This window comes from Cryptotermes secundus, unplaced genomic scaffold (assembly GCF_002891405.2).
Source record: "Cryptotermes secundus unplaced genomic scaffold, Csec_1.0 scaffold630, whole genome shotgun sequence".
Taxonomy (NCBI): domain Eukaryota; kingdom Metazoa; phylum Arthropoda; class Insecta; order Blattodea; family Kalotermitidae; genus Cryptotermes; species Cryptotermes secundus.
Window position 1 is genome coordinate 769,721 of NW_019720573.1, and position 17,808 is coordinate 787,528.

Genomic DNA, 17,808 nt, shown 5'->3' on the forward strand with positions numbered 1-17,808 from the left:
TAGTTTGGCTTATTTGAAACGAGGGTCGCCTTCGGACGTTTCCTCTTCACTGTTACAACTCTCCTGCGCCGCTATTCTCGGTGGAGCGTCTTGGCTCTTCGTTCTTCGAAGCTGATCTGACTTCGCTCTCGTCGGATACGAACTAACTTGTCTCAAGTCAAAGTCACATTGCGACTGACGGTTCTGTAAGTCTTGGTGTCGAGCCCCATCTGGGACTCATGACCAGATATTAATTATTACCGTTTGACAGTTACGGTCTTGTTTCTGTGGGGCGCCCTCTCTGGCGAGAAGACGGGTCTGTCTTTTGTATATGCTGCTGGCCCTTGCCATCGCATTCTTTCTCGGGTCCGAGTCCCTTGGGACTCGTGACCGTATTTTACTGTCTCAGATTTGAGACTCCCGACTTTCAAGCAGCATGTCGCAATATTTTTATTTGGTGAAAGTCACTCTCATTGTATTCGTTCCTAAAAGCAGTCTTTTACAGTGCCATTTTTCATGATATATTCACAGCAAACCAGGCAAATTTGTATTTAAGGAGACTGCATCTATAGGCGGTATATCGTCTAGTTGGAGTTTGTCAAAATGCCTAGAGGTGACAGCACGTTTGCTCTAAAATAGACAAGTCATATTGACAGTTACTTAATTTGTGTACTTAACTTTACAGTTATACACATGCCATTGTGACGTAAAAGGGGTGCCCTATGTTATAGCAAATTATACACGTACATGTATATGTACTTCTTGTAACATTGCCCTTCGTTAAGCTTTGCCGCGTGTTTGTGAAGTGGAAGTAATTTTCACACCCCACTCAAACTGTAGCCGGTCACGGTAGCCGAGCGGTCTGAGGCATGTACTGTCTTCGCTCGCTCGGAAGCCGGGATCGTGGGTTCGAATCCCACACAAGGCATAGGTGTTCAGCGTGTGTATCATGTAGTCTGTGTTTGTGTTGTCCTATGTTTAGGTAGAGCCTTGCAACGAGCTGATCACCCGTCCAAGGAGTTCCACCGTCTGTAAAAATGATCAGTAAACCTGAGAAGTCAGCCCTATGCTCCAAAGTGAGAGTGGGAAGGGGGAAAAATCAAACCATACTAAACAGAATGATTTATCTTACCATCTGACACTTAAAATTGAAGATATATTTTATTAGTAATTGTAATGGAACTTTCTTTGCTTAGGAAAACGATTTCCTAAACCAAAGAGGCTCATGAACTGTGCCAAAACAAATGATGAAACAGCACTTGTCATGGCCACACTTTTAGAAAAAAAAGTGCATTGGAGCTCCGAAAAACAATTTTCATTTCTTGGGCTGCTTTCCCTTTCTCTGAAACGCAATGTGTTCCAGATAACTTCATATATATAGCATGAACACTTACTTTTAGGAACATTTTGAGTTCTGAAGTTTACGTTCTGAATATCCTATGTGCACATACCAATCAATACAGAAGCAGTAGACCTGGCAGCTGTGAAGGGCTGCAAATGTAATTAATACAGGAGATATATAAATATCATTTTGCAGAAGTTATTTTATTACTTTATTGAAGAGCGATGTATTTGTACATACACTACAAGATAAAATCATGAGTGACATAAATGAGTGTTTGAAATGCAAGACTTATGTACAATGTCACTAATTTTCAAGATGCTAGAATTTTGTCCCAGAAGGCCATGTTTTCTTTCATTAGATCTTTGTGCATAGTCAGTTCCTTGTCGATCTTCAGGTAGTTCAGTTCAGTCTTGGTAACTGGGCTCCAGGACACCCCCAGTGACTTGTCTGCTACGGGAGTGGGATTGCTGTACAACAGAACGTTCAAGAAGTATGAGCTTGCGACGAGATTCTGTCAGTTTAAATTCGGTTTGACACACGGGGAGTCAGGTGGATATGTGTAATGTTATTACAGCTTTCCATCACATCATGTGCAGGGTAAAATAGAGAATGTTACTTTTTTAAAGTAGACCACATTTTAACAGATGAGCAGGCCTGCATGCTGGTGGAAGGAGATTGAAGTCCAACAAGCTGGAGGTAAATTGTGGCTAATATTGTACGTCACAACTGGCAGAGTTGTAAAATTCTATTGAATTCTGTTGAAAACCAGAAGTTCATTACTGCGTTCACATGCTCACACAACTAGTATCTATTCTTAGCCAAATGACTTCAATCCACATCCACACGTCATTTATTTAAGATACATTTTATTATTATCCTCCCATCATCTTCTAGGTCTTCAAAAATGTTCTTCCCTTCAGGTTTTCAGACTGAAGTTGTGTACACATTTCTCATATCTTTAACCAGAAATTCTGTATCTAATTATTTTTGTTGCCTAATTCAGAAAAAAATTATCTAATTTGTCATGGTTTTGAACTGACTTTTCATGATTGAATGTCTACTTTTGCATCACTGTTATAGAAAATAGACACCCAATATGCTTCATATTTCAGTAATATAGTTGAGTAAACATGCTACAAGCACTTTATTTATGTCTGAGAAGCGACCTAAATTGTAATTCTTGATTGAAAAGAGGGTATAAATGGGACAAATGGATGGAGTGAATAGTAAACAATTGTACTTTGGACACTAACAGACATAGTTGAGGCCGCTGCCATAGCTCAAGCGGTTAGTCACTGGCTTCCCACTGTGACAGCCCGGGTTTGATCCTGGGTCTGGTCAAGTGGGACTTGTGGTGGACAAAGTGGTGCTGGGGCGGGTTTTCTCCGAGTACTTCGGTTTCCCCTGCCAATCTTCATTCCACCAAATTCTCCATATCATAATCACCTGGGGCAGGCTACAATAGGCCAATCAGTGGCCGCTGTGCCGCGTGGACCCAGTTGCACTCCACCCCCCACTAAGCGAATTAATTAAAAACAGACATAGTTGTGTAATGTTATTGTAGTTAATAATGAAACACTGGCCAAAGGTCTGTAGGGTCCCTGTGGTGTATAGTGTTAGATTATATCTCTTGATAGGCCTACACTTACAGCAGTGTGAGAAATGTATTTATCTAGTGATAAAGCATTCAATCTCTCAGCTGACATGGATATATTATTCTGTGATGAGACTGTTTAAACTGTATCTCTCTGGCTCAGGCATATCTTTTAATGACTTATAATGAATTTGCACACTTATATGCACATTGCAACACTTGATTACTTACCCTGTTTTTGCAAAATTTATCCACATCTTAAGCAGTTTTGAACTCAACTTTGCACCTTCGCTGTCTGGATGAAGATATGGATCGTTGTTGAACGCTGTCTCAAATAAGTATCCAAGATCACTGCCATGATCTGCTCCTGAAATATTTTGATAGCATATTAGGTACTACTTGCAGTGGTTAACAGCAGAATTGGCACTAGAGTTACATCTCCCTATATTCTTTCTTTATTTCAGTGATATCTCTGAACTTCTGCAAACCCAGCAGGTCAAGGTTCCTCTGCATTATTAAAAAGTTTTCAAAGACACCACCACCCCCTTCTCCTCCATGTCCTCCTGCACCCAGAAAAGAGTAAATATAAGAACGATAGTATCGTAGAAGTATGCAGTGTACGCTTAACAGGCGTGTTCCACAAAAGGAACATAAACATAAATGACATTTGTGAGAACCATGTCTGGAAGTCCACTGTTGATGTACAAGCATCAGATGCATAAGTGTAGCGGTATAAAAGCATGGGGAATCAATCCTAATAACCTTAAGAAAATCTAAATAAACAATTTTAACACTGAGATACCTTGGCTGAAAGCAGAGAAATTGAATGTTATATGAGAGAAAATTATACTTTCATGGAAATTGAATGGGGATCACGTATTTTACAAACTTACTACAAGAAGTAACATTTTTGGAAAGGGTGTAGAAGTGGATTTGATTCAACTGGCTTAGAATATGGTCAAATGATGAGCTTTTGGGACATGGTAATGCACATTTGGATTCCTTAAAAGCAGGAATTTTCCTGATAGATGAGCAATTATAAATTTAGAAAGATAAAGCTTCTTCCATTTTAGTACTTACAGCTTTTGTTTGCAATATAGTGCAGAGTGCTCATATATTTACAAGGCATGGTGCGTAATTAAGAAAAGGGACAGCACCATGACATCAAGCGTGAAAAAGTGTTCCTGCACCTTCTGAATATAAATAAAAAGAATAATATTTTTCTTGATGAAATATAAAGCACAGGAATTCTTTTTCATAAAGATATAAACATCTCTCTTCCCAAATTTACTACTATTCTTTGGATATATAATATTCTTGACTTTTTATTTTCATATTTAGGTAGAAAAAAATGGGATAAAGTTAGTTTTCATTGATAATTAACAATATCTGCATTATTATACTGAATGAGTGGTAGAAACTTCCACAATCATATGGCAAAATGTAACTGACAGAGAAGCAGTGATCTCCCAATAGACATTCTTCTCCATTAATAGTACACTAACTGATAAAATCTGAAAAATGTACTAAGACAGCATCAATTATAGTACTCGTGATATTCCTACAGTGTCTTTTAAACCTAGGATAAATTCAATTGAATTAAACATTTTCACAATGTGTATCCTGTTGTGTGTATTATAAATATGACACATTTTACCAAATATGGATCCATATTACGAGCTCCGTGGCCATGCACATATTCACATATTACTGCTTGATGATGGTCCCATGAGGACCGAAACATGCAGCAGGAAATAAATTTCAATCTGTAAAATACTGACTGATTAAAAATCATTTATTTTGACAATGGCTAACCTTAATCATATATAAATTAAAGGATATTCTTGCAAATATTTTGAATACTTTAAGATAAACATATTTCGGTGGGAGAAGTGGTGAAAAATATAGGTAAGCAATATTACCTGGTATACTTATATCAGCTGGATGTAAGTGTCTTGATTGTTCTTGGAATGAAAACTGGTACAGATAAACAGGAGCCGAGGATTTTGCTTGTTGCTCTTTAGCACTCCTGTATGTCCAAAAGTTGAAAAGCATGTCACCATATACCTGGGAAAACAAAATGAAATCTCGTTAAATACTGCAATATTTTGACATAAAAAGAGCATGATAATATATTTTCTACATACATCTACTAGTTGAGGCCATGTTTCTTTAGACACAGGTTTATCACCAAAGTAGAATTCCTTGATTTTGTGAGATATTTCTTTGGTTTCTTCTGTGCCCTTCGGTATTTTGAGGTTTACAGATATCAGAGGCTCGAGATCAGCACTCAGAGAGTGGTACCATGATGAATGTTCCATAAGATCTACAGGAAAATCAAAAATGTTTAGTCATTTCTCATTCATTAAGTAGAGCTATCGCTTTGAAATATTGTAATACCTATTTCTTATCCTTACAGTTACTCCCATAGCATGGGCCATGCCATAGCTCAAGCGGTTAGTCGCTGACTTCCCACGGCGGTGGCCCGGGATCGATCCCGGGTCTGGTCAAGTGGGATTTATGGTGGACAAAGTGGCGCTGGGGCGGGTTTTCTCCGAATACTTCGGTTTCCCCTGCCAATCTTCTTTCCACCAAATTCTCCATCATCATAATCACCCGGGGCAGGCTACATTGGCCGCCGTGCCGAGTGAACCCAGTTGGACTCCACCCCCAAACTAAGTGAATTAAAAAGAAAATTAATTTACTTCCATAGCATCCTTTAATAGTGCATTGATATAGTCCCTTCTAGGAAGTAAAGATTTAATTTTCTGTGATAAATTTTGAAGTTGACATGTTACAGAATAAGCATCAGCAGTTCACAATTTGTTACAATTGTGTTACTTTACAAATCATTCTCACAGACAAAGTTCTGCAAAGCTTGAAGCATACTGATTAGCAGTTGATCACTTATATTAACATAATAGTGCATTATAATATTGAATTTTAGTACTGACACATAATAATCCATTTGTCATTTATGCTTGTGTATACATAAAATTATATAAAATTGTATATATGTATGTATATTCTGTATAATCAATGAACTGTTGTTGACACTGAAGTCTACTAAACTAAAAAAGTTAGACCACTTTAATTGTGTACTGCATGCACATGCGAATTAGAAAAAAAGACTCATACCACGCATTATAAGCAACCCTTCTCTTGAGGTACCTCCAATAATGAGGGGGACCTTGTTAAATTTCCCGCTCTTAATGATGTCAGTAGGTTTCTCACGTAAAAATGCTTCATCTTTGTGATTTCCTTTCTCTATGACTGGCACAAAAAGTAATGGCATAGGGTGCTTCTCCTGTTAAATGAGAAGAGTAATTGTAATTAGTGACCTGCATTAGCAGACAGAATAAAACTGTAATTTTTCTTCCATGTTTAATTTCAGTATTGCAGCAAGATAATTGTATATTCCAATTCTAACTGCACAATCTGTTAGCGCATGGTACTTATAAGACTGATGCTCGCATGTCGGACGTCTATCTATATACTTTTGTTGCTAGGCAGCACACTAACCAATGGGCGTTGGAACTGCTGTGGTGAGTGCTGATTGGGTAACGCTTGCTTCACTGTGAGGCTCCCCCAATTTATTTAACACCTTAGCTTAGCCTATAAATATAATAGTTAGATTTAATTAATTCATTCTAGATTTAAAAAATAATGAAAAACATTTGAAAACTGTAGTCAGTCAGTTAAGCAACATATTGAAAAGTGATAAACTGTAGTTTCATTTCCAGGAGAGGAATTCTGTTCCCCAAGGGTTGGCCTGACCACAGATCCATTTAGTATTGTGGTTGAGAACTGTGTATCACTGCAAGTGTTATGATGAAGATCAACCCACAAGTTAAACATATAACTATCTGCACAAACTGAGCCATCTGACAGGTCTGCAAGAAAATTGCTCCATTATCAAGGTGATACATTTCACAGACTTTAGAAGGATTGGCCATTCTGAAATTTCTGAGGTCACCAACAAGCAGGAGAGCAAATTAGTCATGTCACTTTCATAATATCATGTATGATGAAAGTGCAACCAGCACTGAAAATTTGAGAGAATTTCAAATTTAATTTCAGCACATTTAAAGTAGTCATTACATCGTTAACATATGCTGGCTGTTCAGATTAATTCAGATTTTAATTAAGTCTTAATATTGTCTAACCTTGAAACAAATCCACCAATCACTATGAAAAAACTGACACTGACCTCTTCTTCGAGAGCTTTATCAATCCCTTCAACAATTTTCTGTGCAGGAACCTTCATAAGAAACTCCAGTAACTTCTTTGAATCTGATGTCTTGCAGCCCAGTGCCTCCCCCAATCTGAATGCTTTGCTAAGGGCTAGTGAGGGATCTTCTGCAGCCCATGGGCAAAGAGCAGAGCCACTCTGAGCAATAGCATGATGGAACAGCCCTGTCACAGAAAACAGGAATCAGTAACATTGAATGGCTGTTAGAGGTGGAATGCTGCTTCTTGTAATGCCAGTTCCAGTACACAACATCAAATGACCAGTTATGGACTTTTGTAAAAATCTTTATGCATAATTGTTATCAAAATTATGAATCATGATTTAACTTTGTGTAAAATAATTTTGTGACGTACACTTTCAAAAATTTTAATTTCTAAGAAGCTTTGTCCTCATGAAAGTATCATTGCTAGAGTGAATATGTTCCATTGAAGAAATTATCAAGAACATCTGTCGTGCCGTGTTTCATTCTAATGTGGAATGTCCGAATGTAAGTTGACATTGTGAGCGTACAAAACTGAGCAGAGTACATATGTTTCATAAACACAGATTTAAAGTGACTTCTGTTTTATGGTTGATAATGATACAGGCTATATAATGCAGTCAAAATATATAAAGTTTCCACAATTTTTATGGATCTTTTGTCTAAACTGTCATGTTATTCTACAAGTTATTAATTTAAGGACCGTTGTGTTCTTGTAAATTACAAGTTTTATATTCTTCAGAATTTCACAGCTGTTTCAACTTTTGAGGGTTATACTCATTTAAAACTTGTGTTTTGGAATATTAGAATTAAAAATTAAGGACAACCCACAGCAATATGGTTCAGCCAATTATTGGAAAACTTCAGGAAAAGTGGAGACAGTTGACAAGAAACTGAAAAGGAAAGACTGAGGAAAGAAAGATGAGTCTGAAGACTTTTTATTCATTGGTCCACATAAAATGGAAACAGTGCTAAAAGGGCAAAAGAAGAATACTGTGACGTATCCTTAAAATATTTTTATACCTTCCATAATTTATGCAGTGCTAATTTGTTTTATTTTCACATTTAAATTATAAATGGAGCATCTGATGAAAGCAAATTGTTTTCATAATTCTACCTTAGAATGAATTCCATAAGTAAAGTACACTTATTCACTAAAAAGAGAAGGCAAAAGAGAACATGGAAGTTCCATGTCATCAAAATATAAGGAAATCTTGAGCACTTTTGCTTCCATTTAAAAAATACTGAAGTGTTCAATATAATCCAGTGATAGATAAGTCAAAGAAACAATTTTTGTATTTATGAGGACCTGATGAAAAATGTCTGTCTTAAAGATCCTATGTCATGCACTCTTTTGGGTGCAGATATACAGTTGGATGAGAAATGGCAGTGGTAATTTGTTGAATGTGATTTACAGACAAAATTAAAGAAGATAATGACTAATGACTGGATGAAACTATGTAGAACACTGAAACAGTCCTTTTGCAGCTATGAGGTGGCTATGCTTCTAGTGGGGTCCAAAATAATTACTTATATTGCGAAATATTGACACTTTTTTTCAAGAAAAATATGATAGACGAGAACGAAGTGTTTTCTTTCAGTATTAGTTATCTACATGACCCATTTCTTTATGTCCAGTATTGACTAAAATGTAAGAATGCATTAGATGCTGTACATACCTTTAGACATAGGAGACAAAACATGCAAGTGAACACTGGCCCCTCCAGCACTGACTCCACCAACTGTCACATTATCAGGATCTCCTCCAAAATGTGCTATGTTCTGTTGAACCCAGCGCAGAGCCATTACTTGATCCTTCAGCCCATTGTTGCCAGGAATCACTGAATCTCCTGTACTGAGGAATCCTGAGAGGGAGGAACAATTTTCAAAAATATAGGGCTTATATTTTTGTATGAATTCCTACGTAACTTAACCAATATCATAGCAGTGCTTATCTTAATCCATATAACCCTGTTGTTACTTTTAGCTTCCCAATCTTAAATTTATCATAGCAGTGCTTATCTTAATCCATATAACCCTGTTGTTACTTTTAGCTTCCCAATCTTAAATTTATCATAGCAGTGCTTATCTTAATCCATATAACCCTGTTGTTACTTTTAGCTTCCCAATCTTAAATTTATTTACTGATACAACAGAAAATACACGTAAAAGTGAGAGGTACAGATAAATTAATGGAAGAATGTACTGAGGAAATGCTTGTTCCATATTTAATAAACTGCTAAAATATCACCTTCATTGCAAGGCGCTAAACACGAAGATGTATAAAATAACCATTTTACCTGTTTTTGTTTTGTGTCTGTGAAATGTGGACTGTTATGGAAGGAAAATATAAAATTCAAGTACTTGTAAACAAAGTCCTAAGGAAATTAATCTGATCTGGAAGAGATGAATTGTGATGTGTAGTATTATAAAGTTAGTTAAATTAATACATAAGTCATGAAAGTAGTGGTAGATATCATATATATATATATTGTGGCATGCTGCCTAGGGCCAGAATGTTTGGAATCAGGACGCATCCATTGCTATACAACAGCTAGCAATTCCTAGGAAATCATTGACCTGGAAATTAAAGTCTAACAGTGGGGTTTCCACCATTACAAACAAATTGTTTGAGGCAGACATGTATTCCCACAGGAACAAATTGTTTGAAGCAGTGTTTGCATAGCAGCGGGCGAAATTAACCCTTTGACAAGGTGTTCTCTATTCAGTCCAAGTGCATGTTATAATAGTCCAATGTCGGCCAGAGACCAGTAGAGCTTGTATTTGACTTTAGCAGAAGCGAGTTCATATCTGACAAGGGACGAAGGACTGTTGAGCTCTGAGCAGAGCAGAAGACACTTCACCGAGATCAGCAGCACAGGTAATTGTAATAGTGAAGAGGAAACGTCTGACAACGTTATAAGTTGAGAATAATTGTAAGCGTGAGTGTAAAAGTGACTGTACAATAAATATTCCTTCAAGTCCGAAACCCACGTAAAATTTCTTGTTACGTCGCTATCCCTGTAAAGTAAAGCTATCCCTGTAACAGGCCATGGAGGCCCATAGCATAGGGTTGTGAGATGTTGAGGTTCTCACATTTTATAGACAATCAGCTCATAGATGGCGGCAAGGTTGTCAGCCTTACGTGCTGGCCGCCCTTTACCCCCAAGAATATTCTAAGAATATTCCTGGTACTCATTTCTGTTAGAGGCTGAGTCGACCCTGGGGCCATAGTGTGGCTGGATGGATGAGGTAAATTGAAAAAATTCCAATGACCTCCTCAGGATTCGATACCGTGACCAACTACACTACCACATGCCCATATATATGGAAAATCTTAAAGCCAAGGCTGTATTGGGCTGGAAGAAACAAATATATTCAGAAGTTTGGTGGGAAGTTAGGTGAAAGGCATCTTCTTGGGTGACCAAGGAAGCCATGGGAGGAATATGAAAATGGCAGGCTGTGAAGATACAAACAGAACTGAGCTAGCTCAGGGTTTAGTCCTTTTATTTGTCTTTACCTTCAGATACTGTCATGAATTAGTCAGTCAGCTAATAATTTAAATGATACGTTCTCAGAAGAATTCTAATATATTAAAATGTCATAATAAAATTATGTTTATTACAGAAAATTCTATTTTCATTGACTTTTTGATCAAGAATTCGAATTTTTAGTGTAAATATTTTCAGCTAGTTTTACCAGTAAGTTATATTCAAATAAATATAAATGTGTTACTCTTGTCACCTAATGCTCCCAAGCGGTAGTTCATTGTAACCAAAACGACTTCTCCAGTATTCATCATGGGGCTAGGTCCATGCATTTGGGCATTTCCTGATCCAATGCAGAAAGCTCCTCCATGGATATACACCATGACAGGTTTAAGCACGTCAGCATTGCTGACAGGAAGCTGCAGGTGGGTGTGAAGAGAAAACAAACAATTGAAATCTGTGTATGTATATTTTTATTGCTGCAAAGTACTCATATATTACGCAGTTTTCTCTCCACAAGATAAGTATTGTTACCTTAGGTGTAAAGACATTGATGTACAGACAGTCTTCATCTCCTTCATACTGAGTGTTACTGAACACTCCCGTTTGTGGGGCCACAGCTGGTTCCTTGAGAGCATCACGAATTCCTCCCCACGGCTCTGCCGGCTCTGGGGCCTGAAAGCAAGTTCACACTACAATGTGAAAGCAGCACGAAAGAAACTACAGTTTAATATCTGTTTCATTTAAGAAATAGAGTTTCTTTTCATCTTAAGTCATCTACACATGAAACTGCAATGAGCTTTTCTTATAGAACTTGTAGGTAGGCATCCATTTGACATACACTGGATTTTGTTAAGTAACATTTAGGACAGGAGATTATTTGACCATTCACGAAATTCTCTATAATGGAACTCAAATATGTTCATCAGGTTTACCACACACGCTTTCAGTTTTGTTATTATAAAACAGTTGAAATAATTGCAGCTTAAATCCTTAGGGGTTCATTTTATATGCGTTGTCCAATCCAAGTGAGACTTTCCAGACTTTAAAATGAGAGACATTCGTGCCGGTATACTCGTATTAATCTTGGAATGAAAAACCATCCACTGTAAACTAGTCTATTATAAACAATTGAAAACAATGAGTGCGGAACCTTGGTTCCCAGGATTAACATTGAAAAGTTTCGTTGATTTCATCTAATTAATAAGTATCTTCGGGCATGTTATCCACATTTAAAAATGTTGGATAATGTTGTAGCGTTTGTACAAGGGAGTCCGTATCAAATGCTCCAACCATCGCTTGCTAGGCAACGTTTCAGTAAACACTGCTTGAAAGCCGGAACAGCTGCGAAAAAACAGAAGTCCATTTGCTAGGCAATGGCTCATTAAAACTCATTCTCATGTCAACAAAGATTCAGCACGTGGATACAAGGAATCTTGGGATCACCAGGCGTTTCCGCTACAGAGGATACAGGGGACCAATAGCTTCTATTTGGTATTATCAAACCTACAAAAGAGTTCATTCATGAATTCAATTCATTCGTAATAGAATTCAGAAGGCAGTTCAGTAGTTGAATATTCAGCTGTGATGTGTGAACCAACTGAGACATTGAAGACTTTACTTTGAGTGCTACAGTTACAGTAATCTATAGAGTGTTACAATTCAGCAGATACGTTTTTATGCATTTCTCTATATTCACACTGTCGTTCGGCATTTAACTTTGTTCGTTTAGGTACATTATTACATAGAAGAGGATAATAGTGGCAACTATTTATTTACAACTGATACAAAATATACGCATGTTTCGAAGTTTTACTTTCCTTCAGTGTAGTCACCAGCATTGTGTACAACCAATTGCCAGCGATGTGGAAGTCATAGGATACCTGTAGCAGCGCCTGTTGTGTTGATAGTTTGAATGGAGCAGTCTAGTGCCTGAAGAATCTCTGGAACAGTTCTGAAGCAAATGCCACGAAGCGGTTCCTTCATCTTAGGAATCAAGTCGAAGTCACAAGGGCTTAAGTCCGGGGAGTATGGTGGATGGTACAGCACTTTCCACCCCCATCGATCGAACAAATCAGCCACAGCTTGCACTGCATGCGACTGAGCATTGTGCTGCAAAATGATGGGTGGGTTCTGCAGAAAGTGTTGCCACTTCTTTCTCAAAGCTGGTCGCAGTTTGTGTTCCAAAAATGAACAGTAATACTGCGCAGTGACGGTCTGCTGTCGGGAAACGGTATGCATTAGGATAACACCATCACAGTCGTACACGAGAATCACCATAACTTTCACATTGCTGGGGTTCTGATGAACTTTTGATTTTCATGGTGACCCGTAATGACGCCATTCGTTCGATTGGCGTTTCATTTGTGGCTCGTACGATTTGGTCCATGTCTCATCCAGCGTAATGATACTCGTAAGGCGTAAGAAAGCCTCTCCTTCGCGCTCATAGTGCTCCAAGTGATTACGAGCAGCGTCATATCATAGCCATTTCTGCATTTCCGTCAAATCATGCAGAACCCATCAAGATGCAATTTTTCTCATGCCCAGGCGTTCCTTCAGAATGTGAAGCACAGTCGTATGTGCTAATCCTGTCTCTCTGGCCAGCTCACAAATCGTATGGCATCAATCACTCTCCAGTGGTGCGGAAAGAGCATACACTTCTTCTTCACTGACACTAGGATGACCTGGCCAACACACGTCTGCCACATTTTGGCGTCCCTCTTTGAAGGCTTTTACCCACCTTGCCACTGTTTTGTAAGGCAATGCAGATTCCCCGCAAGCCTCTTGAAGACCTTGATACACTGTCATGCTGTACGGCCTCTAGCACATTCAATCTTTATCCAACTCCGTTGTTCCTGTTTCGAGAACATCGTGACAACACTACATTAGACCGCCAGCTAACACGAGGCTCTGTTCTTCTCGTCACTGCGCATACGCGTGATGTGGGAAGGGAGAGTCAATTTGCTCTGAGGTAAGGTAGGTATGTAACTAACGTGTGGTATAAGCGACATTATTTGGTTCCATTGCATGGCGTCTCTACAGCAATGTTGCCGCTATTAAAGTTCCAACCCTCGTATCTTCTTCTAACCGCTTCCTTTTCCTGTACTCTCTCATACATGCAGCATGACTATTATCAGCAGACATCTTATCAGTGCATGACATCATATTGTGTAATCCACTGAACAGTGGAACTGAGTTAGCTGCATTTGTTATATACAAATGGTCATAAGTCCTAAACTGCAAGGAATGGACCAAAATGGATTCTTCTTGAGAAGCTCTCATCTAATAACATTTTTCACTTGCAATATGTCCAGATCCATATATGTGCTTTGCTGAGCACATTTCCAAGGCAATGAAGTCAACAGACCACTGGTTACTCGCAACTGCAAGATAGGCCACTGTACAATGGCCATTGCTAGGCAGTGGCCCACAGACAACAAAGTGGATTGGAGTGAGTTGTTTGGTGAGTGAGTCAGTTAAAAAACTGCTGTGGTTCAGTCCTTGTGAGTTGTTGCTGTTAGAAGATGGTAGCAGAGACATGGGGACAGTTTGGTAAACCAAAGGAAGAACAATGTCCACTGTTGAAAGCTGTTACCAGAAAACTGCTAACAGTACAAACTTAGCGGCAGGGAAAAATTTTGAGATCTGTTCTGATATGTTCTGTGAGAGTATTCAGGAATAGGAAGTCTGTTGATTTGCTGGAGTTGGGACTCCATATTATCAAGAGTAGATTTTAAATGCGCTATTTATTAAAAAAATGTCCAACAAATAAAAATGGCCAAAGTCCGTACTTAGAATACTTTGCTCCAAAATTAATATAATTTTGATGTGATGATAATTACTAACACATTTCTAATTTCAGACAAAGAAAAATTTGACTTCAACAAGATTAAATCTTATAGCTAACTGTGCATGAGTTCAACATGCTGGTCTATGAAATGAATCAAATATTATTGTTGTACTGTACATTTGTATTATTTAAATAACACATTAACAACACAAGACATATAGTGTTGGAGTCTGCAGCAGGAATGTAGACCTTGAGTTCTAGGCAACTCATTGTATGGATCTAGTTGCAACTAGAGTAATGTACTTAGTCAAGAACTACAAGAACAGATTATATTTATTTAAACTTAACAGAAGTTAAGTATGCAGCAAGTACTCATATTTATACCACATTCTTTCCACCATAGTACCTTTTCCTGATCATTACAGAATCACTTCCATACATGAATTATTCTGTAAGGACTCACTTTGAACCTCAGAGGTCCCACAGGAGGTTTAGCATATGGAATAGCATGGAAACTGTAGTAGGTTGCTCCAGCTGGAGTCTTCACTTTCTGTCCTCTTAGACTGCCTTGGGTCACACGGACAATCACTGTTTCCACCATGTTCATATAACAATTGTTCAGGCAGCAATAAGCAACTCTACTCTTGAGACAGCCCTATTAAAACTGATTGCAAGCTCTTATTGCAAACAGCTAAACATTGTTATGAAGACACTTAAATTAGGTTTTCTAAGTAGATACTGACTCTTCAAATTTCCTGTCATAACAGCATGAATTTGCTCTAAATATTTTATATTTGTTTATCATCACTTAATGTTAGTAATCTGCCATATCAGTTGATACTCACTTTATCACTCTGATAAGACATTGTACGAGTATCATATTTGCTCACCTTCTGCAGTTTCTGGACTCAATGGTAGCAAGCATTTTTGATTTGTAATAGTCATTCCCAAGTATCTGAAGTGTGCCACATTTTCAGAGGCTCTGTTAGCTATCTTTATATCATGATTTTGCCTGAATTCTGCTGGCAGATGGCAACATATGCTTAGTTTTCTCTATGTTTACTTCTAGACCAGGCTCCTTACTTGCATCAATTATAGTTTGTGTGTTTTTCTTTATGATATCTATGTTATCTTCCAGTAGATTCAGTTCATCAGCATATGCCAGAAGCTGGTGTGTTCCACTGAATTTCAGTCCCACTTGGTTTCCTGGACCTTCCTAATGGCATATTCTAAAGCAAACTTGAAAAGGAGTGGTGATAAAGCATCTCCTTGTCTTAGACCATTCTGGATAGGAAAATTATCAGACAAATGTTTACCTATATGGACTTTACTGTACCTTTCATTTAAGCACATTTTAATCAGTCTAACTAGTTTCATGGTTATCCCAAACTCTATGAGAACGAGGATAAGGCGGCAGGGGCGTGAAGCTCACCACTCGCCTTCATCTAGCGTTGAATGACAGAGCTATATAGCCACTTCCCAACTCATTTTCAGGGCGTATTGCTAGCTTAGGCACAGGGATAAATTTGCCCTTTACCTTTACTTGTGTGGAACAGAAGTTACTCGTAGCACAGTTCATGTAATTACCCGCCTTCTGTGTAGGTCTATTTTAGGTGCACTGAAGGCATATGGGAAAAGCTGGAGGATGCAGACATATGGGAGAAGTTTGCGGACTCCCATGCAGCAGCATCTGACACAACAGGAAATTCAGAGAAGGGGTCTGTCAGTACAGGCCTCCAGGTTGCCAAAAATGACATGTTAAAAATAGTCACTGTAGTGCAACAGATTTTGACAGGGCTCATTAAACCTGTATCCGAAAGAAACAAAGTAATGGTCATTACAAAATGGTACTCAACGAAATAAAATGGCTACTAGAGAAAAACACAGAAGCTCTGCTTAACGCTAACAGCGAGGTCCATCTAGAAGAAAACCCGCAAAGGAAACTAAGTATATATTGATGTCTTATCACCAGAATGCAAGGAAAAATCATAACTGAAGAGAGCTAAAAGATAATTTGCCAGGTTAGGTGAGTCCCTTGTCACCATGGCATGGCACATCCTCAGGTTGCAAATGGAGTACATGGCCTCCAGATATGGAGGGTAGCTGCTAATATACTGAATAAACAGTTGCATACAGCTAACAAGGGGTGCTCCTACAGCTTCAGAAATCTGTTTTTCAGAAACAGAAGGCAAAATCTTGTACTTTAGACAAGGGAATAACGTTTAGATGGACAAGTCCTCAGCAGTTTCTGTAGACAATCACTTTCAGACAACTATTCTTCCCATTTATTGCTATGTGATTTATGAGAACCAATGCACTAAAGTATGCTCACCATGTTGTGTTTGAGGTTCTTACAGTGGTGGCCACGAAGTGTTATATATTGTGGGCTGTGATACCGTATAGTTTGTGAAAGTTGGCTAATATTTTTCAAAGGAACACATCACTCTCATGTTCAGGGTAGACATGTAAGCCAAGCAATAAACCAGCATAGATCAAGCAACAAGCAGAGCAAACTGCTTGCTTCATTCTAGTTTCTTGCTTGGCCTACTTTTAGCCCAGAAGATAGAGGGGATTGTATTACTCCAAATCCTTGCTTGACTTTCACTGGACTATACAATATTATATTCCAGAAGACAGAACTCTTCATATGCACTGCATGTCCGAGTACTTCATCAATTCAATAATCACAATTTATTTTTCAAATTCAATGTACTATTTTGATTTTAACTTAATTTTAATAATGGGCTCTACAGTTTGTAGAATTTCCAGAGTGACTTCACTGTCTCTGCAGTCTCAGGGAGACCATTTATTCTGTTACATGCCTACTTTCATTCCTTCTTCATTCACATTGGATCTGGTGCTAGTTGTCTCAGGTGGGTAACAAATATAGTTTGCATTTTGGAGGCAGTCAGTTGGAATCTCAGCCAGCATAGCAACTAGAGTGACAGGTGTCTAATGGATTTCCTCAGACACTCAATACTAATTCTGGGGCAGTATCATTTACGAGGCCATGAACGTTTCCTTCCACATACTTTCTAATTTAATTTAATGATCATCATTGTATAAAATGTATTTGTAAATATTTCTTCATGAGTTAAAAATTTTAGCGCCAATTTAAATAATTCCAGTTACATGTAAATATTCCATTCTTTTATTTCATAAGAAAAAAATAATCACAAAATACCATACTTGCATGCTCACAACACTGTCATTTTTTAAGCTGTTGATGAAATTTTGTTTAATGAAAGAACCAACATTTTGAGGCATATAATATTTTATAGAAAGTACCACTTTACAAGACTTGATCATAAAACTTAAATTCATAATTTCTTTTAAATTTCTATGTCAAATTCAATACCATATCAAATTTGTATTCTTCC

The 17,808-nt window shown here is 37.9% G+C and overlaps 1 protein-coding gene across 1 annotated transcript in view; it reads right to left on the minus strand.

The window, feature by feature from the left end:
• Positions 1-1,458: 1,458 nt before the first annotated feature.
• The window catches only part of LOC111869388, a 51,620-nt gene continuing 35,270 nt past the window's right edge, over positions 1,459-17,808 (minus strand). Inside the window, exons 22-31 of the mRNA XM_023860889.2 lie at positions 14,892-15,083; positions 11,173-11,313; positions 10,895-11,057; positions 8,830-9,015; positions 7,129-7,334; positions 6,057-6,225; positions 5,066-5,244; positions 4,841-4,985; positions 3,150-3,285; positions 1,459-1,791 (exon numbers count right to left, since the gene is read on the minus strand). Of these exons, the coding sequence (XP_023716657.1) occupies positions 1,635-1,791; positions 3,150-3,285; positions 4,841-4,985; positions 5,066-5,244; positions 6,057-6,225; positions 7,129-7,334; positions 8,830-9,015; positions 10,895-11,057; positions 11,173-11,313; positions 14,892-15,083 (1,674 nt within the window). The 3' untranslated portion in view covers positions 1,459-1,634. The remainder of the gene's footprint in view (positions 1,792-3,149; positions 3,286-4,840; positions 4,986-5,065; positions 5,245-6,056; positions 6,226-7,128; positions 7,335-8,829; positions 9,016-10,894; positions 11,058-11,172; positions 11,314-14,891; positions 15,084-17,808) is intronic.